Source organism: Balaenoptera musculus, chromosome 9, assembly GCF_009873245.2.
Source record: "Balaenoptera musculus isolate JJ_BM4_2016_0621 chromosome 9, mBalMus1.pri.v3, whole genome shotgun sequence".
NCBI lineage: Eukaryota > Metazoa > Chordata > Mammalia > Artiodactyla > Balaenopteridae > Balaenoptera > Balaenoptera musculus.
In genome coordinates, this window is record NC_045793.1 from 69,792,723 (window position 1) to 69,819,112 (window position 26,390).

The 26,390-nt window shown below is 35.5% G+C and overlaps 1 protein-coding gene across 1 annotated transcript in view; it reads right to left on the reverse strand.

Moving 5' to 3' along the window:
- Positions 1–25,997, reverse strand: part of MEOX2 (mesenchyme homeobox 2) — a 64,853-nt gene extending 38,856 nt beyond the window's left edge. Inside the window, exon 1 of the mRNA XM_036864434.1 lies at positions 25,141–25,997. Coding sequence (XP_036720329.1) covers positions 25,141–25,654 — 514 coding nt within the window. The 5' untranslated portion in view covers positions 25,655–25,997. The remainder of the gene's footprint in view (positions 1–25,140) is intronic.
- Positions 25,998–26,390: the final 393 nt, after the last annotated feature.

Here is a 26,390-nt window from a genome sequence, read left to right on the forward strand (position 1 = left end):
CTTTCTCAGCCAAAAGAAGTAGTTCCTATTTGGAAGGCAGCACTAACATCTTCTCTTTGGAAGAGAAAATATACACTATGAGTATAAACTATATAATGGTCCATATAAAAAGTTAAATAAATATATATTATTTTATATAAAGATATGCTAAAGAACTACTAAACCATCATAATTTTTTATTAAATTAACTTTTAAATTTTGAGATGATTGTTGATTCACATGCAGCCATAAATAACACAAGGAAACTCCACATACTCTTTGACGAGTTTTACCCAATGGTAATCTTGCAAAAGTAGAGCACAATATCACAGTCAGGATGTTGGCATTGAAACAGTCAAGATTCAGAACACTTCCATCACCATAAAGATCCCTCATACTACTGTGTTGTAGGCCAGTGCCCCCTGGGCTCCATCCCTTTATTTCTAGCAACTGCTAATCTGTTCTATTTCTATAAATTTTCCTTTTCAAGTATGTTATATAAATGGAATAATACAACATATTTATAACCTTTGGGATTGACTTTTTTCTCACCATCATTCTCTGGAGATTATCCAACTTGGTGAGATTCATCAATAGTTAACTCGTCTTTAATTCCTGACCCTCTGAATAGGGGCTTTCATAGAGCAAAAGTTGTTTTGCTTGAGTAGAGCAGTTGTTGTCTTGAAGTATTTTGCTCTGTGAGGCTACCCCTTTTCTGGACCTTTGCCCAAAGACAGCAGACTTTTGTCAGAGCTTTTTTGTTTGTGTTTGTTGGCGTTTTGAGGTTGCTGTCTTCTTCAGCTCCAAGTCTGGGACACAGAAGGCAAAAGCCAACTCAGGGACCTGACCACCATGTCATTTCTCGTGTCAAATTCCCTAGCCATTCTGCCTTCCTTTCTCTACCTTTCAGAATCATCTTAGGTTTGTTTTACTACAGTGTCCAGTATTTTCAGTTGTACTTAATGGAAGGAATCCACAAAAGTACATTTATTCTATCTTTCTGGAAAAAGAAGCCCCCAAATTTACTTTTAATGTATAAACTTATAAACTATGCAACGTTATTTTAAAATATGAGTGGTGTAGAAACCATAAAGTTACGTCTTTTTTGCAAGCAGTTTCCATGTGTTTATTTTCAAGTATAGGGATTAGTAGTAGGAGAAAAGGAAATGAGTTTTACTCTCCTGTGTGGAATGCAAATTTCATATTTATGTCTGTTAGATGTCAAAGGATGACTAATGTCTAAATTCAGAATTTTTAAAACTTGAGAGTAAAGCGAATCAAGTTTATTTATATTTAAAAGTTTTGTGCAATTTAGGTCCTTCATTCTCTTTCTACAGTTGATTCAGGTATTTATTTTATTCTTTTATCAAATACTTAAAACAGCAATTCTGTGTCCAACACTGTCCTATGAACTTGGAGGTAAAGGCTCAATCTCTGCTATCAAGGTTAGGAGATATAGGTTAATACAAAATTTTAATGCAGATGACTCATTCAAAAATAAAGTATGCACAATAAGCTACAAGACTATTGAGAGGGAGGGAGTACATACCTTTTCTAGGGTGAGTTAAGGATGACTTTAAGGAGGAAGTGACGTCTGGGGTGGGTCTTAAAGAATGAGAGGAATTTCTGTAGATGTAGAAATAAGAGTATTCCATACAAAGGAAATAGCAAGAACAAAGTTTTATAAACACAAATTAGCACTGAATGCCCTTCCCTTTGGAAAGTAATGCTCTCCTGGGATTGAAGATCCCATATGGAGAATGCTAGAGTATTGGTGAAAAAAACATGGGTAAGAAAGTGTGGGCTGTGAACAACACGGAGCATATTATTAATCTGAGGGTTTTAATCGGGGTAGGATTAGGTGGTTGTGTCTTCAGAGCAAGAAACTGACCTTATTCTTTTTTTTTTTTAATTAATTAATTTATTTTATTTTTGGCTGTGTTGGGTCTTCGTTTCTGTGCGAGGGCTTTCTCTAGTTGCGGCAAGCGGGGGCCACTCTTCATCGCGGCGCACGGGCCTCTCACTATCGCAGCCTCTCTTGTTGTGGAGCACAGGCTCCAGACGCGCAGGCTCAGTAGTTGTGGCTCACGGTCCAGTTGCTGCGTTGCATGTGGGATCCTCCCAGACCAGGTCTTGAACCCGTGAACCCTACATTGGCAGGCAGATTCTCAACCACTGCGCCACCAGGGAAGCCCTGACCTTATTCTTTAGAGTCTCTCCATCCCTCCTTCCCCACCCTCACCCCAAGGATTTCTCATTTTAGGCACTACTGACCTTTGGACCAGATAATTCTTTGTTGTGGGCACTGTCCTGTGCATTGGAAGATGTTTAGTAGGATCCTTGGCCGCCAACCAGTAGACTCCAATAGCATTTCACCTACGTTCAAGTCGCGACAAGTATCTGTCTCTATATATTGCCAACTGTCACCTCGGAGATGAAATCACCCTGGTTCGAAAAGAACCAATCCCACTTTAAAGTTCTAGCACTGTGCTGACACATAGTCAGTGGTCATTGAAGGATGTTTAAATCAATGTTCATACTTGCATTTAAAAAATGAGGAAGGAAGCATTGGGATAAACTGGAGAAGTATTCTTGTAATGATACAGGTGAAAAATAGCATTTCTAAACTAAGAAATTAGATTAAGGGAAATATTAAACAGTTGTTCAGAATGTAAAATTGATAGCCTTTGATAACTAAATACATAAATAAATTTCCTATTGGTAAGTGGTTTATTTTCTTTCCTTATCAAACTTACAGCTGAGATCTTAGAGCTAAGCAAATTAGCATGATTTGAGAGAATATTCAAATTATTTTAATTCTGCTCTTAATTGATGAGTACATTAACACATTCATTAAATTGACTTGGTCAAATAGGCACCTACATAATATATGGGGCCTGAGTTTTAGACACTTTTTGCTTTTTAAATCAACCACACATTTTTTTTTTTTAAAGAAGTACAGCACTTTGACAATAGGAGGCACTCAATATGCACATTATAAATGACTGAACAAGTTGGGGAGATAAATCAATCATCCTAAAAATATGATCAACCGTTTCAAAGTGGCTTTCTTGAATGGGTTTTCCATTTATGGCTGAGCAAACACACACAGTTCCCTGTGTAACAGAGAATGCATTTATTATACGACTGGTGATGATTAGGGCAGTGCTCTATAGCCACGAAAGAAAGTCATTCTCTAAAAGAAGCTAATGTCACAAAACCTGAGCTTGTGGTTTTGGCATTATTAGCACTCTATCCACTTGAGCTAACTGACAAATTTTCCAGTAACAGATAATGACTGGCTGGGGTAGCAGATATAGGTGCTACTACCACCATAAGTATATTTAATCACATGATATGAGATAGCATTACGCAATGGGAAGAGTCAAGTTCAATAGGGTAATAGAAAATAATTTTGTAGTTAGAACTTTGCACAGTTAACCATTTCATATTTATTTCAGGCAAGACCATCCTTACACCCTGGATTAAAAAGGACAAGACCACTCACTGTTTCCCCCCCACTAAACTTTATTGTCTTTCCTGGTGTTGACTAAGGAAATCTGGAGTGGAAAATCAACACCACTACTGCTATTTGCCTTCTGGATTACCTTTGAAAATGAAAAATAAAATCAACCAAAGACTATTATTTAGAGAATTCTATATTTATCAACTTTGAGGTCTTCAAGGAACGGTGCCATATTAATAAAATACATAATACTTGTTCTTTAGGGAAAGGTTTGACTTTTAGTGTTTTTCAGTTCTCCATTTTCTTAAACTAAAAGCAATTAAGCAGATATAGAAATAAATCTTGAATCAACTCTGTAATCAATAAAGTGGATATATCAAATGGCTCCTGTAGCGTGAGGAGAATATCATCTGTACAATATTCCGAAGAGATTTTAACTGTCAGCAGATCGAACTTAAGAATGATACTGGATTCAAAATAAAGGAGTAAAGATAGGATTGGAAATTAAACATATTTTGTAGTTGCCAGGCAATATAAATTTTCAAGGTTGAGTAACGCATTAATCCCCTATAGGAATAAGCAGACTTTTAGTTTCCATAGTCTTATAAGCCAAATTTTGATATTTTTGGCTTAGAACAATGGAGTAGGCCCCCATTCCTTCAACATTTTTCCACATCCTCTTTAATATCCACACAGTGCAGTGACTGAGTATTTTTGGTAATTTATTTGTATTTCATCCTGAGATTTATAAAGAATGAAACTATTCTAAGAGATTTATGATTTAATGTCCTACATATGAAAATGTAAAAACACAGTTCCATTAAAGCAATCAATGTTTCCCATAATTAGAAAGTAATAGCCTAACATACAATGAATTCTTCATGTTCTGGAGGTCAAAGTCTAAGGTATTACCAATACTGCCCTAGAATTAAAAGGCCTCTATACCTTTTTATCAAATAATTGAGAAATGTAAATTACTCAAGACTCAAATATACTAACACAGTGGTCATTTCCACGTCTGTAAGTAACCAAAGCCAAACCTGTGGATAGAAAATCAACTTTCCTATTGCAGTTCCCAATGACTGAGGCTGCAAAGAGCATACTGGTATGACACTGTTTCATAGCTACAAACTGTATTTTGTTTAAAAGTACCAAGAATCTCTGAAAACCAATATAATTATAAATTTATTGATGATAAGGTGATAAATAGATTCCATTTTAAAATGATGGAATGAAATAAGAACTCTCATCTTGGCACGAAATCTGTTAATGTCAAGCAAGAGAAATTTCTATAATAATTTTTAAAATATCTGGTGGCATAGCATTAAATTTATTTTTAAAAGAAAAAGTAAATGTGCAAGTTTCTTGAAGGCAGAACCATTATAAATAATTGCACAGTGCAGGCATCCTTAAAGTAGTGACAGATTAGTATAAAGCAGGCAGTGAGAAGCCTGAGTACAGTAATGGCATTATTCCAGTCACTGGGCTATTGGCAGACACAAAACAACTTACTGTCTTGATCTCCCCAGTTACACTCTAGGTCCTTTCTACATCATCTATTTGAAATCTATGTATGTATGTATGTACGTATCAGTCTATCACCTAAGTTAAGAGGTTTATCAACCTTGAGATGAAAAAAGTTTTTAGTTCAAACAAAAATTGTAATTTGGATCATGTGTTTTGCTTTTGTTTTTGTTTTTAGCATTATGATGTTAAAACAAATATCAATCACAGTAACTTGTGCTCACAGAGCTAAGAACTACATGTAAAGGAAATGGGTTAAGAGAAATTTGCTCTGTTACTGAGACAAATAAATTCCTTAATTAAAAATAAAGGATGAACACAAAATTTAAAGAAAATAGCAATGTATCACCCTTTTAAATTTAATTTGGAGATATACTTGAGTTTTCTTTTTTTATTTCCTTTGTATCTTATTTGCTTTCTTTCTTAAAATATATATGTTTACCCTTTTTTTAAAAAAATTAATTAATTAATGAATTTATTTTTGGGTGTGTTGGGTCTTCGTTTCTGTGCGAGGGCTTTCTCTAGTTGCAGCGAGCGGAGGTCACTCTTCATCGCAGTGCACGGGCCTCTCACTATTGCGGCCTCTCTTGTTGCGGAGCACAGGCTCCGTAGCTGTGGCTCACGGGCCTAGTTGCTCCGCGGCATGTGGGATCTTCCCAGACCAGGGTTCGAACCCGTGTCCCCTGCATCAGCAGGCAGATTCTCAACCACTGCGCCACCAGGGAAGCCCTTATTTGCTTTTTGGTCTTTCTAGGAGCTTTAACATTTGGCTTCTTTTTTTGTTCTGCCTTACTTGACTTTGTATTTCCCTAGTGAATTCCTGGCTAGAATACATGTGCATTTACTTTAAAGAAACCCATTTATTTTGATTGAGATGAACAAAAATAAAACATAGGTCTGGAATTCTCGGAAATGAAATAAGCAAGCAAACAAACAAAAAGCCCTCAGTGATGGATGCTTGACGTTTACTCCTTAACCAAGACCCTGCCTTTCTAATAAATGTTCTTATGTAAGGATCAATTGCCATTTGATTTAAAGTAGAAAATGAAATAACCTAAAGATAAAACAACTATATGCCTAATTCAGTTGGGGGCCACAGGCCTCCAGATTCCTGGCCTTTCCTCTTCAAATTTCCTAGGTTTCCATAATTCAGGCTTTCAACTTAAGAAGTTTTCAAGGGCCTTCCAAAGTTTATTCTTGGCTTCATCTCTGCACTTTTGCTGAACGTCAAGGTCTGAGGTTTGTTTGAATTCCTGCTCTGTGGAGATCTGCTGGACTTTCTAGCAGGTGTGAAGACCCCATGGCTCCTTCTGTTGCATCTCATTTCCACTTATTAAATACTTTATCTTGGAGGAAGAAGCAAAAGTGACTTTCGTGTTTCCTGGCAGTCTCCTGCTTCAAAGAACTTAATAGTGATTTGTTTATTTCCGAGGAAATGGAGACCAGTCAGTGATGACAGATTTATTAGTTAAGTGGACATCACCCACAAAAAAACCTTTTCTTACAGTTCAGGCTTTCTCCTAAGCACACTCTAAATGTTCAAGACAATGTTATACATTTTGGCAAATCAAACCCATGTGATTCAATATAGTCAAATGTGTGAACTGATACAACTTCTTCCACATACATTTCCAGAATAACTTAGAGAAAACAAAATGAGCAAAGAAAGCTACTATTACCCAAAACTAAGAGAAAAAAAAAGCACCCTGATGAACTGGTAACACTGAATATGTTTTGGAAGATAACCGAAGGAATATTGAAAGCAAAAAGTGATGAAACAAAAAAATTCAAGTTAAGATGTCTGGAATTGAGAAAGAGCACTTGCAATACCGGGAAACCCTCAAATGCCAGAACATGAAGTAATTTCAAGTATAACAACACTATAGATTTAATTTTTATATTAATCACTGATAAAATATATGTTAATGTTTAAATTTTCAGAGTAAATATGAAGAATAGACATCAACTCCACAATGGCCCAAATTATTCCTCCTCAACAAATGACCAGTTTTACCAGGAAGCAAATGTTAAGCAAGGCAGACACTGAGATCCCATCAAAGGAAATTCTATCCCTTCCAGATTCAAGTAAAAGAAATCAGCTAACACTCAGTATTCATTCAAAGTAAGTGGACAGTGGTAATGAAATGATAATATTGCTAGTCTAGGAAAGTAGATTTACATGCTATCAATACCCTTACTGTAGAAAGTGAACAGTTGAGCAAGAAAAATTGCAGCTATTTGACATCTTAATATTAAATAAATGGGGTGAAATTTTCAGACAGCAGATTATAGAAATAAGAGAAAGTTACTGAATTGGAAGTTATTAGCCCCAGCTCTGCATACATTATTTTAGGGATGCCACTCTCTGAGCCTCAATTTTCTCATCTTTAAGATTGAGAGAGCGGTTTTGATAAATTCTAGAATCCCTTCCGGTTCTAACATTCTGTGAAGGTGCTTAAATATAGTCTGCAGGAAAGTCTTAACAGCTCTCAAGATAAAGATGGAGAGAAATGCCAAGAAGACTAAAGAAGGGAAACCTAGGAAGGACTAAAAGTCATTTCACTTGTTTCACAATATTCTAGTAAAGTCAGCCCTTGAAATATGGGAGAGCTAATAACATCACAGTCATGCCTATAAATGTACTCCACAACATCCTCCATGGGCCTAATCCTCTCCTGCCTTATCAAGATAACATCGATATCATGCCAAGTATAATACAGCATATATATTTAACCAGCTAGCATCTTTTACCTTTCACTGTGATTCTAGCAAATAATAACCTGGGGATAAAATTTTTGAATTACAAAATTTAGCTATGTGCAATCAATTACTGCCCCACAAACCTTGGTGCATAAGACAAATGAATGCTTAAATCATAAAGATTAAGGATATGGATATGAGTGTCCTAGGGACTCTTGTGCATGATTTTGTGCAGGATCCCAGGAGCCCAAAACCTACTCTGCATTTCATATCTTCAATAGTCAACTAGGATACTCATATTTTTCTCCAAGGGTGATCTGATCCAGGCCACAGTTTAATAGATTTTTAGGTACTCATGGCTTCAGAAGGGAGAAGTAAGAAATGAGAGGAATTGAGGAAGGTGTCATGCACTTTCTGAAACCTTCCTGGATTTCTCAGGATGTTTTCATCACCTTTGCTACATTATTATTTCTTCTATTATATTGCTGCATCTAGTTGTTTCCATCTTTGCCTTCCCTACTATGCTATGGACCCCTCCAGAAACCTCAAGGTGTTCTATTCGTATCAGTGTACCCACACCACGGAACCAAGTCCCTTGCACAGAGTACTCATTTAATGAGTTATGTCTGAGTTTGTGAATTATGAGGCTACTGAAATACCTATGGCATTGGTGTGTGTGTCCTGTGTGTTTATGGGGGCAGGGGGAGGATAGGCTACAATTTGATACTAATTACCATTTATCTAGATAGTCGTTCTCTGAGTTACTTGTTTGTAAGGATTTCAGCTTTATCTAAAATACTAATGCTGCTTCCTAAGGTTAATAGGTGGTTCAAAAAGAAGTATAATTCTATCAGAAAATGTAAAATGAGAACTTTCTGTGTTTTGGTTTTTGTTTCTAATATTAGGAGAAAGGTAGACAAAATGTGAGGGTATTTATAGCTGAACTGAGAATAGCACAACTACCTCATGAAGAACATCCCTTAATAATAGTTCTGCTTGTGACTCTTCTGTGAAGCAGCCCCTCCCTCATTCAGCACCTCTTCAGGACACAGTTAAATTGTGGAACCTCTTTATTCCACCCACTTGTAATAACATATTTAAATTTCCTATTGGTTTAGTTTGGCTTTCTCACAACCTGAGTTGTCAAGGTAAAACCATTCAAGCTGGAAGTCACCTATTTCTACTGTGTACTAACATCCATTCAACTCTATTGCATTTAGCTAACATTCCTTAATTAGCGATGCTCTTTGTTAAATAGAGATGCTTTGCCAATGCAGACTCTTTCTTCTCTCTGGTTTTCATAAAAATATAACCCCTTATCTCTATTACTGGGTCCATGGAAAAAGCACCCTTTTTTTTTTAACTGGCAAAAACTAAGATTTATTCATCTAAAGTAAAAAACCAATTGCCGTTAGTAACAGAGATGATCACATCCACACATTTACACACCAATGGCCACCAACATCTTATGAGCAAATTTTCAATACAAAATTTCGCTCACTGAAAACTACTAAAATGTTTTCTTTACTCTTCTTCTACACTGCCAATAACACTTTATTACAAATTACATTTGGTCTGGCCTGATTCTATTCCAAAACCTCTCAAAAAACAGTGAGAGTTGCCTGGACACTTACGTATGCTTGGCCCAGTGCTATAATATATATGTTTGTTTTTTTTGTGTTCCTAAGATAGTCTGAACACAATCATTAACACTTTTTCTACATTTTCCTACATGAATATACACTCTCAACTCATAAATTCTAACATGAAAGTATCCAGTGAGATCTTTGCTTAATATGTAGTATTAATATTGCCTTTTCTCCCATAAATTGCCAGCAGTTCAATCATCAATTAGTTACTAATTAATCTCTATTAAAAATGAATCCGCTGATGAATAGTCCTGCTTCCCACATATTCAAAACTCTGCGGTTGGCAGCTTAATTGTGTAATGTATGGCTGCAGCCAAACAGGCCCAGATGGTTCACAGGACAGATGTGAGACTCCCTATACTTCACTTTTCCTTGCATTTGCTCTTTGCTAATGCCAAGATGAATATTTTATCCTCATTTTCTTCCCCCAAAGTTAAAAATCTTCTCTAATACACTCTTCTGTTTGTCAGCTACCTGACTTGCAATTCTGGAATTCATACCAGGGACTATAAAAGACCAAATCTTTTGAGAGGCTTTAAAAGTTAATAATTCTTTGTCATTAATTGCCACTGTCTGATTCTATTAAGTTTTCATACTTTCCCCCTGGAAAATCTAGCCTAATTCCTGGCATGTTCCCCACCCGTTCCCAGAAAAATGTTCTCCTCCCTATTCCTCAAGAGGCCTGGAAGAATCTCCCTAGTTGACCTTACATTTTTGAATATGTTTTCATTGTTTGCCTTCCCACTTCCAAAATTCTATTATTTTTTACGTTCACATTCATCATTATGTTGTGATTTACTTCGTTTTAATTCTGCATTTATAATTCAACAATTTTAACATCTCTCATTTTGCTTTTATTTTGGTAACTGCCCAAATCCCACATTACACATTATGTTTAATTAACCATTATTTTAAGGTACACTTTGGCCTTTTCAAAACCATGAATGTATTTTATTTTAGTAAACATGTGGTTGAGTAAAGCAAGCATTTATCCAAGAAATCTTTTAGCAAAGTAATGCTCCTTACATTTTAATTTCAGATATTTTTCAACTTTTACAGCTATACTTTTAACTGAATTTGGCTTTGTGTGGTATTTGAATTCTCATTATCTCTTTCTCTACTTGAGAAGGTTCCCATCCTTGATGACTCTTTCAATAGCCAAAGAGTCAGAAAGTTTGTCTTTTTGTCTAGAAGCACTGTTCAAGTGGACTTTCTAACAGATTGAAATGTTCTATATCTGCACTGTTCAATACATTAGCCAATTAGCCACACGTGGCTAGTGAGTATTTGGAATGTGTTTACTGATACAAAGGAACTGGTTTTTAAATTTAATTAACTTTAATTACTTAAAATTTAAATAGTCATATATGGCTAGCGGCTACCATACTACACAGCATAGGAGAGTATTATGACTATTGGTGATAAACAGAGATATACAAATGACCATTTCTAGGAAATGTGTAATATTTTATTGAGCGACCGGGTCTAACATTGCTCTCCATGGGCAGAAAAGGGTAAGATTTAGAATACAGAGTCCCTGCCCCTCATAGCTTTTTAACCTAGAAACAAGAGTATTCTATTGGTAGTTCTCTGTCTTGGCTATACATTAGAATCACTTGAGAGCTTTATAAAAGTATCAGTGTTCAGATGAAATAACAAGAAATCTGAGATTTGTTTCAAAGTAATTGGGACAAGGTAAGGGAGGAATGGAATGGTATAAATGAGTTAAGATTTGCCACGTGTTGATCTATATTGAACATGATGGGCACCTGAGGGTTCATTATACTATTATCTCTATTCTTTTAATGATATAATTTTCCATTATAAAGTTTTAAAAATTCCAGCTCTGCTCTAGATTAACTTAATCATACTCTATGAGGCACAAGAATTTTTTAAGAGTGCCCAGATCATTCCAATGTAACATCAGTGTTGAGAGTTACTGGTCTGAATAAAGTAATCTCATGATACCATGTTAATGAAAAGGTCCAGAAGCATGGAAAATCTGAAAGTTATTTTTCTTATGAGCTGAAGGAATTGTTAAAATAGAATCAGTATCAGAGTCATGAATAACAGATTTTTTAAAAAATTGTCAAAATGTTTTACAATATGGATTAATTTTACCTCTTTTACAGAAATAAATGCTAACTTACTTGCATAAGTAGACTTACTGCAAACTTTCTTTTCATGAGACAGTTCATGTGATGTGTGACTAAGCTCAAAACCACAAGTGAGATGATTTTTTTTTAGCCTGCCCACTTCTCACTGTCGTTGCTCTTTCCTTACTAGCCAGACCACCTCACGTGTGGTCACTTGTCAGTGTCTTGGATCCACATTCTCTAATCACATACCATTCTTTGAATCTGGTTAACCAGTCATACTTAAAGCAGAATGATACAGGCTGAGGCATCATGGATGGAATCAGCATCACTGTATCAAGGCACTCAGAAAAGGGATTTTTCATTTCTTTTTTAAAATTCAGTGTACTTGAAAAATTTGAAAATTATCCATCTTCATTTTCAAATCACCATTTGTGCCACTATCCAACACTACAATACTGATTGATCAATACTCCATATTTTCCCCAATTGCCTGATAATTTCAAGTTTAATTTAATTTTTTGGCTTTGTGAGACAGACATTTTAAATACTATGATTACTTGGTTGTATGTAATGTGCAAAAGCTCAACAATTCACAGCATAACTGCACAGAATGTTCATAGAATCTCGCCTCACCCCAAAATAATGGAATGAGACATTTCTATACATTAGGTAATGGGAAACTGGGCTTAACAATCACTAAATTGTTGAAAGTATATGCACCTTACGTTTTAAAATGTAGATGATTTTCGCTGATTTATAATAAAGTTTCTAATAAATGAGTATTTATTTTTGTCTCGATTAATTCACAAATGGTAAATATATGCCATGTAATCAAAGGTATTTCACTTTAGAAAGCATCCATAAAAATCATTCAGAAACAAATACAGATAATTACTTAAAGTCAATATTCATTAAACTCCCTTATGGATTGACCAACAATCTTCTGAATTTGCCCAACTACTAGAATCCTGGAACCAAGAGTCTCAGAAAACCCCTGATACAAACAATTCATTCAACATTAGTGAAGCATTTTCTATGCCACAAATGGGATTTCCCAAGCACTTCTATGCACCTATTCTAATGCTGGATACCACATTAAAAGAAAAAGAAGATAGACTTTTTCTTTGGGAATACATGTAATTCAAATCAAAGACTAGAGACACGTGAAATAAAACAGCAAATTTAACTGTGTTGTTATGCAGAATACAGACATTAATGTGGTAAGAGAAATGCAGTGATTAGCTTAGGGTGGTATTGACCTGAGAAGGTGTCACAAGCTGTATATTAATGAAAATAATAAATACATATTGGAAAAAGATACTACAGGTTTCAGAATCAAAATACAAAATAAATCTGGCAGGCAGTATAGAGCTAAATACACACACACATACACACATACACACAAGAGTGCAATAGAACTAGTGAAATCTGAATAAGATTAGTGGATTTTATCAATGTCAGTTCGTGGTTATATAACTGTATTACAACATTAACACTGGGGAAAACTAAGTAAAGGGTATTGAGATCCCTCTGTATTATTTCTTACAACTATATGTGATTATACAATTTTCTAAAAATAATAAACTTTTTTAAAAGGGGTAGACATAAACAAGTTTATTGAGGAAATATTGGTTAAAAAAAAAAAGCAAAATCAATATCAACAAAACTGGCCCAGCTGGTCAACAAAGCCTTTAATGACTGAGTTGGGAGATTGTAGATGGAATCCCATTAATATATATCTCTAAATTTTTAGCAAAAGAAATTGGATAGTAAGTAATATGTAGCATGTCTTGTCAAATGGAAGATGCAGAAAATCTTGTGGGAACAATTCTTGAATGCAATTATGACTATATATATTTAGGTACCCACATTAGGAATTATCAGAACACAGTTTTAAAGTAACATTTCACATTGTATTCCAAAGACTAAATGAAAGATGACTTTGCCAGAAAAAAACTGCTCTAAATATATCTATCAGATTATATATGTAATATGTATGAGATTATATTATATATTTAATTATATGTAATATATAACATAATTAGATATAAATGATATTAAACAAAAAGTAGTTGCACACAAGAAGCAGTACAAGTAAAACCTAGTGGTATATCATTGACGACCATTAGCCACTCCATGCATATGCATCAAAGCCTATAATTAAACATTCATATTGTCAGTGTAGAATACTTTCAGTTTAATGCAGAATTCCAAGAAGAGGAATGACAAAGTCGAAATATTACTATATGTTGAATGTAGGATTTCATTAGGGAAGAATGAGCAGAAGTAAAGATATTTGGAAGAGAGAGCTACATCAGAAATCCTGGAGAGAGAACAAAATTAAGTGCAAAAAACAATATAGAATGATATGCAATAGAATGGATTTGGCCTGAGCTGTGTAGGAAAAGGCGGCATGACTGACTTTGAATTTAAGTCTAGTGGAAAAGGAGTGGAAAATCATCAATTGAGACCATTAACATGAAGGGATTTTGACTTTAAATTAAAATGAACTAGGTAGAAGAGGAATTATTTTTTATCACTTTGGAAATAGAGTTGTGTTTAGACGAAAGAGGAAAAAAATTCTTGGAAGAACCAACTGTATATTTTATGTTTAATTTTGTTTTCGAGGGTCTAGTAAGAACTAAGGATCTGGAATTACCATGAGAGGTTGGTGTTAGAGTGTTCCAGAGGTTATATGGTTCACTGTACTGGGGAGAAGCACATGGGTCTGGTGTTTACAGATGATGGGGAAAATGGGTGTCAGCAGAACAGGAGGAGAAACAACAGCACATCTGGTTAGCAAAGGCAAAAAATGGTCAATCATTAACATTTTGTAGTATCTTCTGGGCAAAAAAAAGATTGCATTCAATTAAAAAATAAGATCAATAATTATTTTAAAATGGAGTTAAAGTTAAGACTTGAGACAAGGGAAAGTTGCTTGGTGTCTACTTGTAGCTATTTATTACATTGCACACAAAATGCAAATATGTTATAGGTAAAGCCCAATTAAATAAAATCTACTAGTATTGCATTAAACATTTTAAAACAGGAGACAGATTCTTCAGTTCACAAATGGCTACCCAAAATATGATTCCCTTTATATAAATACTTATTACTTATAGATATCATATAGCAAAGTCCATCTGCACATTACCATATATCAAACTTTAAAATGCTATGGTTTATCGTACAAGGTGTCAAAAATATGCAGGCACAATGGTAACCCATAGCAAGAACTACGTCATCAGAAAACTGAAGCTAAGAAAGAATAACAGTGTTCATATTTATAAAACAAGAATGAAAAATGACCGAGGTCATCATAAATTCAGATTCAGAGAGAGGTAGTTTACACCCAGGTAAAGCATTTTGCCAAATTTGTATTCACTCAAAAGCAGTAGCCAACATTTTAAATGAGCTGAAATTTACTTTCACTGGGAAGACTAAAAACTTAAAGTTTCAAAATATGATATGAGATTTTCCTTTTAAGGGCACTAGGCTGAAGTTAAGATATGGAAGTTCAGTTGGTACTACTTGGCTGAGTGCACAGACATTACTCAACTTCTCTGGGTGCATTCTCTCATCTAGAAAATACATTAATTGAACTGCGTGATGCCTTGGGTCTCTTCTGGTGTCTTGATAATTCTGATTCTAATTATCTGTTGAAACATTATCGATTTAGAAAACTGACAAATCAAGCCTACCCTTGAAACCCAAGAGGAACGAAATAGTTGATGAAGTTGGCTCTTTCTTGTCGCTTCCGTGTATTACTGAACATGTAATGTTTTGTTTCCTTCCTGTACCCCTGTCCCTACCACCTCTCAGCCCTCCCATTATCTAGCAGAGAAGTAATCAATAGTCCTTTAAAACTCTCTCATTTTAGGGATTAAATTGCTGTCAATCTAAGAGCTTTGAAAGAGTTAGCTCTTGACATTTAGAATTTTAATATAGTATTTGATTCTGCTATTTATTCAAAAGCAACTGCCACAGACCATCACATATAATAATCTAAAGTCTCTCTGAAATACATTTCTGAATTTGCCACATTAAACTGTGGGCATAGGGGAGGTGACTAAGCTAAATAGAATGAAACTAGCCAATCACCCAGGACTTACAACTTGGGCGGGTTTTGTTCTCTATTGCCTCAACCTAAGCAATAATTCTCAGGAATTTATTAAATATAAATAAATACACAAACAAATAAATAATCATTTCCTTTGAAAAACTAACTTATCACCATTACAAAACTGTTTTTATGCATTTTATGTGAGATATAATACATTTTTAGTTTTTTGTAGCATTTGCATACATACCATTCATGAGGGTCTCCAAATGGAACCATCAAAAAAAACAAAGGTCTATAATATGTAAATTCTCTCAGCAATGAACTTTATAACACAGCAGAAAAATGTCAAGTCCAACTTCCTAGTTAGCAACAGCAAGAGAGACCTGATATTTTATTTTCATATTTAAAACCCTCTGGTTTAAGTTCTGTTCCCTCTTGACTAAATACCCCTTTGTACATTCCTCTTGAAAACAGGTGTTTGATGGAGAAGTGGTAGGAGACATTTGAGAAAGGTTAGGAGATGTCCAAACAAAAAGGGGGAAAGAATGGGAATCTTAAGGGTTATTAAGTGAAGGAAACTTGAGTCTCTTACTCAGCTTGGTCTAAAACTCATCCTACATTTCAGGAAAATGGCATGCGACATAATTCTAGGGACAGTTGCAGATTATTTTAAATAGCAATCTCAGGCAAGCAACATTTCCTACAGTAATATTAGCAGTGAGATACAAATAAACAGGCAACATAAGACAGAGATTGTTTTCAGATGGTGTATACCCACAACATAATTGCACTTACATTGACAGAAGATAAAAATAACAACACTTACTGAGCCAGACATTGTTTTAAGTACTTTATGTTTACTGACTCACTTTAATTTTTAGGAAACTACGCTACAGAGAAGTTAAACCATAGTTAGAAGAGACAGAAGGATCGGTTGTGTTCTCCCAGATCAACTCTTGACATTTCTCTTCTATGGCCTGCATTCCTTTAGGTTGACTTCTATGGATTTTATCCACCGAGAATTCTGCGATCTGCTTCTCTATATTCTGATTATATCTGGCCAATGGGAGGCAACAGAAGGAGATGGGAAGGCATGAAGAGAGGCTACTGCATGATATTTGAGATTAGCTGCAATCTTCCACCCGAAGTCCCAACTTTGCTGGAAGGCTTCTGTCCTGCTGCTCTTACTGGATTCCAGATTCGTGTAAAAGCTCCCTCTATTTTGTCAGGTTTACAGGCGCTAATGTTTTCCAATTGTGGGCGGGCCCTGAGTGATTCCCCATCCTGTTGCTTCTCGACACACTGCCCGCCATTAAATAGTCACCATCAACCTCTCTTCAGTTATTGCTATGGGTGTGCCACCTATTTTCTTGTCTAATAGGATTAAAAAGAAATAAGATAAACCCTTTGTGATCTATGAACTGACTAAAAATGCAAAAAAAAAAAAAATAGCATTGCTGTTTCTTCTTATTTTCCCAAACATCTGGGTATCCAAGAAAAAATGGGGTGCTCTACTTCTAGGAACAAAGAATAATTCTGGAAGAAAAGGCCTCCACAAGTCCCTGAATTTTGAAGGTAAATGTTCAAAAGATAGTAATCCTGGAAATGTGTGTGGCAGCAGGCCCCTAAATTTGGGTGCCTAACCTCTGGTTTTCCTGTCATTTCAGCCTTTCTTAGTAGTTTACATGTAGCTAGTCTCTGGTTGAATGCATCCAGACCCATTTATACTACAAATAAGGAAAAAAAACCAAAGTAAATGTAGCCTGTAGTTGGGGAGATTTTCATTGTTAAAGACATTAAAAATACTGAAAACTCATTTTACTTTTGAAAATATTAAATAAGAGAGATATCACTTAAAAGTCAATGTATTCAGTTGGGAGTAAAGCTCTCTTTGAATGGTTCTTAAAATGTGAAAGCCATTTGCTAAATTACTGGCATCCTACAAAATCAAAGCTACTATTTATCAATTTAGTTCCCAGTAAGTTTTTGACGGCACAATTCTATTTTCCTGAGCTGTGTATTTTAACTAACAAAATAAAATCAATCTTTTGTGAAATTTACTTGGTATTCATTGTTTATTTGATAAGAGTCATTGGCCATTTTATACATTTTTTTAAACGAATAAGAATACACCTCAGTTTAGTTTGCTAGTTTTTCAGGAGGCTAAGAATACTCATCCAAAAGTTCCCTGTGCAGTCCAGAAAGTTGTAAGAAGCCGCCTATACAGACACCGAATATATTTCACCACTACACTTGCAAATAACTATCATTTGCAAAAATAAGTTTTTATTTGGGTGTTATTTCTGGCAAAGCTTTAAGGCTATATTTTCAAAGAGCAAAACTCTAGGCCTTTAAAATTCTACTGGCATCCACCAACCCAAGCTGGACTCTCCTCTAGGTTTCCACAGAGCCTGAGAGAGAGATGACTTCATCTTAATCATTTTCTTGCCCACAGTCATGTAAGATAACTGGGATTTTTTTTTTTTCTTGCAGCATTATAAAATCTCTTGAAATGTGTGGAGAGAAAAACAAAAGAAAACAGAAACTGCAAGGAGTTGGCAGATTTGATTTTATGACTAGCACTGATTATCAACTTCAGCCTGTTGGACTCTCCACACAGCCGTATATGCTTCAAACTTAATATTTTATTCTGTAACTAGAACATTTAACATCGTATTATCATCTCTAATGTGGATACTTTAGTTCAGATGATCTGTTATGAAGAAATTAAATTTGAAATTCTATCTGTTAGTGTATATATACATTTATATAAATAATTATTTTTTAATGTTTATTGTATTTTATTGTTTTAACACCTTTACTGGAGTATAATTTCTTTACAATGTTGTGTTAGTTTCTGCTGCATAACAAAGTGAATCAGCTATATGTATACAGTGTGCTTTAAGTGTAGCTGCATGTCCTAGTTAATTCAGCACCTTCACTGTTTTTTTATACCATTAACCTTTCTATTAAAATACAGTAGGGACTAAAAACTATAAAAAATAAACACCTTATATTTACAGTTTAAACCAATACAGTCTATCTAGCTTCAAGAAACATACCTATAACATCTTAGAAAGAAGGCTTATGAAAACAAACACTAGGATATTTAAATATTGGCTTGGCCAAAAAGTTCGTTCGGGTTTTTCTGTGACATCTTACCCGAACGAACTTTTTGCCCAACCCAATACATTTGAAACATTCTAATCGAATTGATTCTATGAAATTTTGAAGAGCAATGATTTCTGAATTTAAATCTTTAAACAAAACCCTAACATTTTCGCTACTACAAGTTACTACCTACTAAACTTATATTTGCAATAAAACTAAAAACTCCAAGGATATAAGAATTAAGTCACCAAAATACACAAATATTTTAGAAGTATTAAACTTTTAAGGAAATGCTAACTTTGAAAAGTAACATATGTATAATATCAGATAAACTGAAGATTAAATTTATTAATTTTAAAATCTACATAGTATAGAGAGCAAAGTAATTATTTTTGAAAGAATTTTCCCCATACAAACCCCTTCCAAAAATGTGTACTTATTAATACAGATTTCACCTGATTTTTCTTATTCATATGCACATGGAAGAGATCAAAAAGCATATCATAAAATAATTTCAGAGCCCTATGAAAATCAGTATTCCAAATTTGTACCAAAAATTACCCAAAGTACCAAATTTGGTACCAAAAAAAGTACCAAATTTGCAGGCAGTAACACGTTAAATTCAGAAATATTATATTGTTGTGGAAAATGTGACATTATAAATAAAGGTTTCATGGATAAGGGGACTTTAATTGTATATTTAAAATTCCAAATATAAAGGAATATTAATAATTGACCCAATCAATTCCAAACAAAGGTATATTTTTACCAAGTAATTCTCAGTTAATTTAGTAAGAAGTATTTCAAAAGGTTTTAAAAAGAAATATTTACTCTGAAGTATGAAAAAACATCTGAAATTTATACAAATGGATTAATAGATATATTATTTATTACTTTGTATCAGAAAATACTATCTAACACAATTCCTTAAAGGGAAAATAAATTCCTTACATTTTTGTAATGTAAGTAGAAAATCATTAGAGGAAAGGGGATCCAATTTAAGTTACTTCTGCCTCTACACAGGTAATGCAAATTGAAGCCTGGGATCTAAAATGACGTTTACTATTTTAAGTTTTACTTCACGAGAGTAATAAAATATTCTACAAGGTTTCCTCCAGTTGAATTTTGAACCTCACCGATGACTATGATTTAGAAGTAGTGTGGAGAATGAGAGAGTGTTGTAACTCATTTTTCTTTATTGTGTTACTCCATCTCTATTTGGGGGTTTCGGTTTGATACAGCTATTCCAATAAATAATCATAAAAGTATCATAACAAAAATAGGAAAAATGTTAGTGTTTGATTTTCTTTATAAACTTTACAAAAAGCTTATTATTGATAACTAAACCGTATTAATGACTAAAACACATGAGAGAAATAAGTTGTGACAATAAAATGTGTTTTGCTGTTTAAATATGAAAAATAGTAAACACATCATATCTAATACAATTTCTAGTTTGTGGACTTTGGTTTTGGTTTGTGTTTTATCTTTTTTTTTTTTTTTTTTAATGAAACCATTGAAATCAGTCACCAATACAATAATCCAGGAAATGTAATTTAGCTGGCCACTCAATAATTAATCCTTCTTATTTTATGATTACAATCAAGTGGGAAAGAATTCTACTCCTGATAGTCTTACTTCACTTGCTAATATATTTTCCTCACAAAATTTTTTATTATTATAAAAAACAACATGGCAAAAATACAAAAAAAACGAGAGATAAATCATCCACAACTATTAAGTCAACAAATACTAGTTAAGGAATTCCTGTGTGTATTTTATTTGCTAATATCTTTTCACCCTTATCATTTATCACTCGTAAATGTTTGTAATAATTATAGCAATTCCTGGGAAAAAAACCTCACTCTTAAATTTTAAAAATAAATTACTGAAGTGAACACAGTCTAAAACTAAACTATATTATAACACAGCCTAAAACTAAAATATATTATTGTATTATATTGTTTATTTTCATTTGAAATGAAAATCTAAAAAGCCGTCACATTTTTTTGTGTGTTTCCGGCTGCCATTTTTAATACAGTAAATTAATGAAATTTCCCAGCATATATATATTTTAATATAGTAAATGAATAAAACTGGCACCATTACTAGGCTAAATACATGCAATAGGTTTATATGTGGGGATTCTTTTTTACATAATTCAGCTATTAATTCACACATAGGTTATTTCTTAAAAAAAAAAAAGTTAATTCTTCTACTAAATATAGAATTAGTCTCTCAAGTTTCTCTGATTCTAAGGGGATGGATTGTCCCTACTGTTATTTTATTTTTGTTTAAAATTAATTTCTTAAGACTGTTTAGGTCTTATAATAAAAATTATGTTATTATAAATTCCAACGCTGTGATGAAGGGTCTATGTTTTCAAACACAGACAAACAAGGTAATGTTTAAAATATGTTTTTCAGTTTATTAGTGGCGATCAGCTTACTGTGTGCCAACATAATTGTTTCCATTGATAATTACTGTAAACAAAGATCAAAATTTTAAATACTTGGTAAAGGCTTTTTAACCCAAATGAAAGTTTTAGCAGTGTCATGTATTACATTTGATGCTTTTCCTTTTCAAATCAACTATAAATAAAGATATTTATGGAGAAATGGGAACTATTTCAGTATTTATTTGCATTCTTCCTTCCATCCATTGCTGACTTTCCACAATAAAGTGCCATGATTCTAAACGAGTTGCTGCTCTTGACTTTTGAGTGTAATCATTTGAGAACACTCATGTAGGTCAATGGTACTTAGCAGTTTTTTTATCTCAAGTCATCGTTTAAAAATGTTCACACCTAAAATTAATCTACCACTCCAAGAAAAAGACTGAAAATGGTACTTTTTAAATTCCATAGATTGGAGGCCCTTAATTTCTTCAATACTGTCCTATAATCATCCATATCCAAAGACTGTATTTTAAATTCTAAAGCAAATGCTAAAAAGTCATCATCCAGTAACACAGAGATGAATAATAAAGTAACTTTTTTTCTTTCAGAAAACATGACGATAGAAATATCAAGAAAAAAGTGTAATATAATTCTAGAGTTAGGGTAGGTACGACATTACTCTGTATTTAATTTCTAGCATATTAACATAATACTTGTGTATCATTCTGCAGAGCCAGGCATACAGACAGACATAATTTGACAACAGGTATTTTATGATCTTGTAGCTATAATAAAATATTTACAATTTTACAAGAATCTAATATGATTCAAAACCTTGTAAAATCACTACCCCCGAATCACTCCCTTCCTTTTTGATATAATTTTGATTTTTTATAAAATTAATTAATTTGAATATAAAATACTTACATATTTATACTGTATATTATCTGCATAAAAACTAAAGTTAGATTGATTAATCTATTTTGATGATATTAACTGAAAGTAGGCAGTATTATACTTACTACTACATTGCTTGGTGAACAATCAAAAGTAACTGAAGCTAAGTAATTCACACTATTTATAGACATTTTTTCAGAATCACCTGTTTTGTATAGATTGTTTTAAGTACAGTTGTAAAGTTTTGATTTTTAAGAGTTCCTTTGAAGGCATGGCAGATGTTGGTTTTGCTAATAATGCTGGAAAGCACAGCAGGTTCAAAGTTGCAAATACGCTTAACACATATAAAAAAATAGTGTGATTTTCTATTAAACTTCGTTGTTTTCAATTAGTAAACTATAGTGGAAGCCTAAAGTCCATAAATATTTGCTTCTAGACCCTTAAACTTCTTGAGTTTGTATATGCGTGTGTTCATGTGTGTTTGGGAAGGGGAACACACGTAAATGCACACTGAAAAATGTTACATATTATAGTTTTAGCATCATTACCATGGATAAATATTGGGGTTGTTTTCCAGTATTTTCCAGGGCTTAAAATTCCATTAGAATTTCACACAGTCATACACACATACACATATTCATACAATCTGGATATGAGATGCAAGGATACAGAATTTGGTTCCGACTTTGCCCTGGGTTTATGTATTACATTTACGCTCACCTAGAAATACACAGAAATTATAAACTGCCTAACAAAATATAAATGGTCTCTATAATGCATGACATGAGTTTTGTCTAATACAATTTTAAAATTTCAAGAGTGCAGAAATTACTTTAATATAATTTTTTGGAAATACTGAAACATTAAAACTGTGCTATAAGTAATGAGATATATATATGTTAACAATATACCAAAATTACATTGACTTCGTACTTTGCTTTAGTTTCTGCTAGTTCAAGATGCCCTTATAATAATATGAAATGAAATAGCTGTGAACATAAATTATAGAAGAGCAAATACAATATCATTCCAGGAAAAAGCTACCTTGGATTTAAATCTAGCGAAAGACCTAACAAATATTAATTAACTAAAATATCGAATTTGGCTAATTAAATTTTATTTTCAAAGAGTATACAGATATTTAACCAGAAACTATTGTTATATTTCTTTTTAGATAGCCAAGAGTTCTTTCAATATATCCCATCAAAGAAAATGTTCATTCTAACTCCCCAGTGATTCTACCCTTGGTGATGACTAAATGTATTTCCCGCTCAAGATGTAATCCACTAATACTTTATGTAGCTGATGAAAACTTCTGTTTGTTTTTCCAGGACTTTAATTACCAGCTTCAACATGAAAAAATAAACTTATTTTGCTATATGGTTATTTCCCACCAAAGGAGGGTAGCACTGTTAATATAACCAATATTCTTAAGAAAGTTGTTATTAAAATAATTGAAGGGAACCAGTTCTTAGATCCCACTTTCCTTATTTCTCCTCAACCAAAATAACATATGCCTATTCAATTTGCCCTATGAAACTTAGGTGCATTGGTTCAGTTGAGGAAGCATATGAAACAATCCATCACATAGGTTTCTCACTGCAGAAAGTAAAATGAACATAAGAGCTTCTGGTAATTGCTAAAGTGCCGCTGACCAAACTGACCTCGGATCCTCTTATCCCAGAGAAGTTATATTGATATCAAATGCTAACTCTATAAAATGATCTCATTCTAAAATTGACTTTTTTTTTTTCTAATGAGGATGGAAACCTTGCTATGATTAACCTTTTAACTCTCTGTCTGAAGAGTGTTTCACTTATGGTTAGTAAAAACCATTAAAATGAGTGATACTGCTGGCAACTTCCTTGGATATAAACTAATTTGTGATGGGGCATTAGAAGTTCACCCGACCTTGGAATGTAAAAGTCAGATTTTAAGTTTGTGATAGAAGAATCCATCCCATACTAACGCTTAAGAATAACTGATACCATTGCTGTAAAAGAACATGAAATATGCGGCTCATTCATTGTCATTCATGTGGGATCTTACCTAAAGCATTATAAAGGATAGACATTTTTCAATCTTTCAAACCAATATCTGGAATTATCTTCCAGGACTGTTAAACCAATTCCGCACAGAAAGAAAATATGTAAATATTATATTAAACAAACGACAGCTTACGAAAAGACGGAACGCAGGCTGCACTATAGCTACAGAAGAAAACTCACAACCTCCTTAATTATAAAGCATCTTTTAACAATTTCATAAGGATACAGATAGGTCAGGGCTTTGATGAGTTGCCTGCAAAACTCCAGTTTCTCTGGACTGCTAAAATTTAGTTGGGAGCCTGTGCCTTCAGGCATCCTCATTCAGTAAGGTTCCCCTTTTGCGTGGCGGCTCAAGTTATCCCCAAGTAGGTCTGCGCCTCCTGCGCACACCCAACAGTACCAGCGCTACCCGGGTGGCTGTTTGTTTCCCAGTACTTGTTTCCGATAATACTCACCTGGAGGAGAATTTTACTTTCCACTTTAAAAAATTAGATTTTCTTTTTGGTTAGCATCACATAAATACAACTACTATTAAGAATCATCTTTCTTCAAGGGTCTGAGCATGTATTTAGTTACAATTCTCTGACACATTCCTTAAAATCCTCTGAATTCCTAGACTGTCTTCTTCCCCAAGAAAGGGAAATTTTTACCATTTGGAATAGGGTGCTATTTAAAGAACTCTGAAATCAGAATTTAAAAAAAAAAAAAAAAACGAAAACTTTTTTCTCATATGCTCTGCCAAGTTCCATTGCAAGTTCCAACTATTGAGCAATAATTTGGAAATCCAGTTAACGATGGGAAAAATCTAGCCACTCAGAGTCGGGAACTTGCAGTGGAAAAGTCAAGGAACGGCACCCGCACGCACGGCCAGCGGACGCTGCATCCCAGGGTGCATTCCTCTCCCCATCGCTCAGATGGAAGGTCACGCTTCGCAATCGATTTCACATACTTGTCACTTGTCCTTTATTCTCAACGCTCTGGTAAACTAGTTTGAATCTTGGAGAGCTTAACGCAGTTGGCTGAGTGTTGCGCTCGGAGAAACACGTGCCCCCAAAATAAAAGGACCAAAGCAGCCTCGCCGAATTTGGCGGCGAGGAGCCAGGGAGGAAAGACCTGTACCATAACGACCGCCGCCTCGCTCTAGGCGAGAATCTTCCCAGTCATCACTCCGCCCCCTTTCGCCGAGAGTGCCCGGCGCGCCCTTACCTGAGCTATCGCTTTTCCTCTTGCCGCCACTTCTCTTCTCCGCCTCCGCGGGTGACAGCGCCTGGCGGCCGTAGTCCCCTGGCGGGCACGCGGCCCCGGTCGGGGTGCTGGAGCCCAAGCTGGAAGAGTTGGAACACAGGACCGGCGGGCTGCTTCCCAGCTCCGGGGGCCCTCCCGAGTCCGGCTGGAGGCAGAGGCTGTGCCGAGCCGCGCTCGGCGGGGAGGACATCTGCGGGAGGTGCCAGTTGGTTTGCAGAGCCTGGTGCTGCTGCTGCTGGTGGTGGTGGTGGTGATGGTGGTGGTGGTGGTGGTGCCCCCTGTGATGCTGGCTGGCAAACATGCCCTCCTCGTTGGGGTATCCCGCGATTATGCAAGACGAGGAAGAAGTGGAGAGCTCGGGATAGGACATATGGTCAGATCTTCCATGGAGGGCGAGAGAGGATTGGGAGAACGGGTGCAAGCCTTGCGCGGTGGCGTGAGGGCTGCGCAGGCAGCCAAAGAGCGGGTGTTCCATAGCATGCAAGTCTCGGGTTCCAGGCAGAAGACTTCACGACGGTTCCAAACGCCACCACCCTCTGTTACTTTTCCCTGGAAACCGTGTGACTTTTCCCCCTCCCAAAGCAATAGCCGCCCGCGTTTCAGCAGAGCTCGGATAATCCCGGTCCTGAGCCCTAGCGGCCAGTCTCCTTTACATATAAACACTCGGACCTGGAGGAGCTTTCCTCCGAGCTACTCAGATGTTAAGAGTAGGAGAGGTTGAAGCCAAAAGAAGGTGGTCCCAGAGAACTGCTTTCAAGGGGAAACGGCTCTGAGAGGTTATAAATAGAGTGTAACGTGAGCTGGGGGCTGGCTTAGGAGCCCAGTGCTGACCACATGCGAACTCCCTCCAAAACTCCGGCTCAGTCCGCGCCATGCGCTCGCAGTTCCACTTCCTATCTCCGGCTGGACGCACGCAGCGCGCCCACGCCCGCCCGCCCCTGCCAGCAGCCGGGACTGCAAGCGGCGCGCCTGGCGCCTAAACCCGAGCCCCGGCGGTCAGCGGCTCCCCTTCCCACTCCGTCGGCCAGGCCGCGCCGCAGCGCCCGCCAGCCCCAACCCCGCACCCAGTGTCCGATCTGCTCACTGCGCTCATGAAAGGTGTCTTGTCAGTGCCCCTTGGGCACCGTCACCTGCAGGAAAGCTTGGGCTGCGCCTAACTGTGGAGGAGCACGAAAGGAGCAGTAGGATTAAGGAAAGAGACCAGAGCTAGT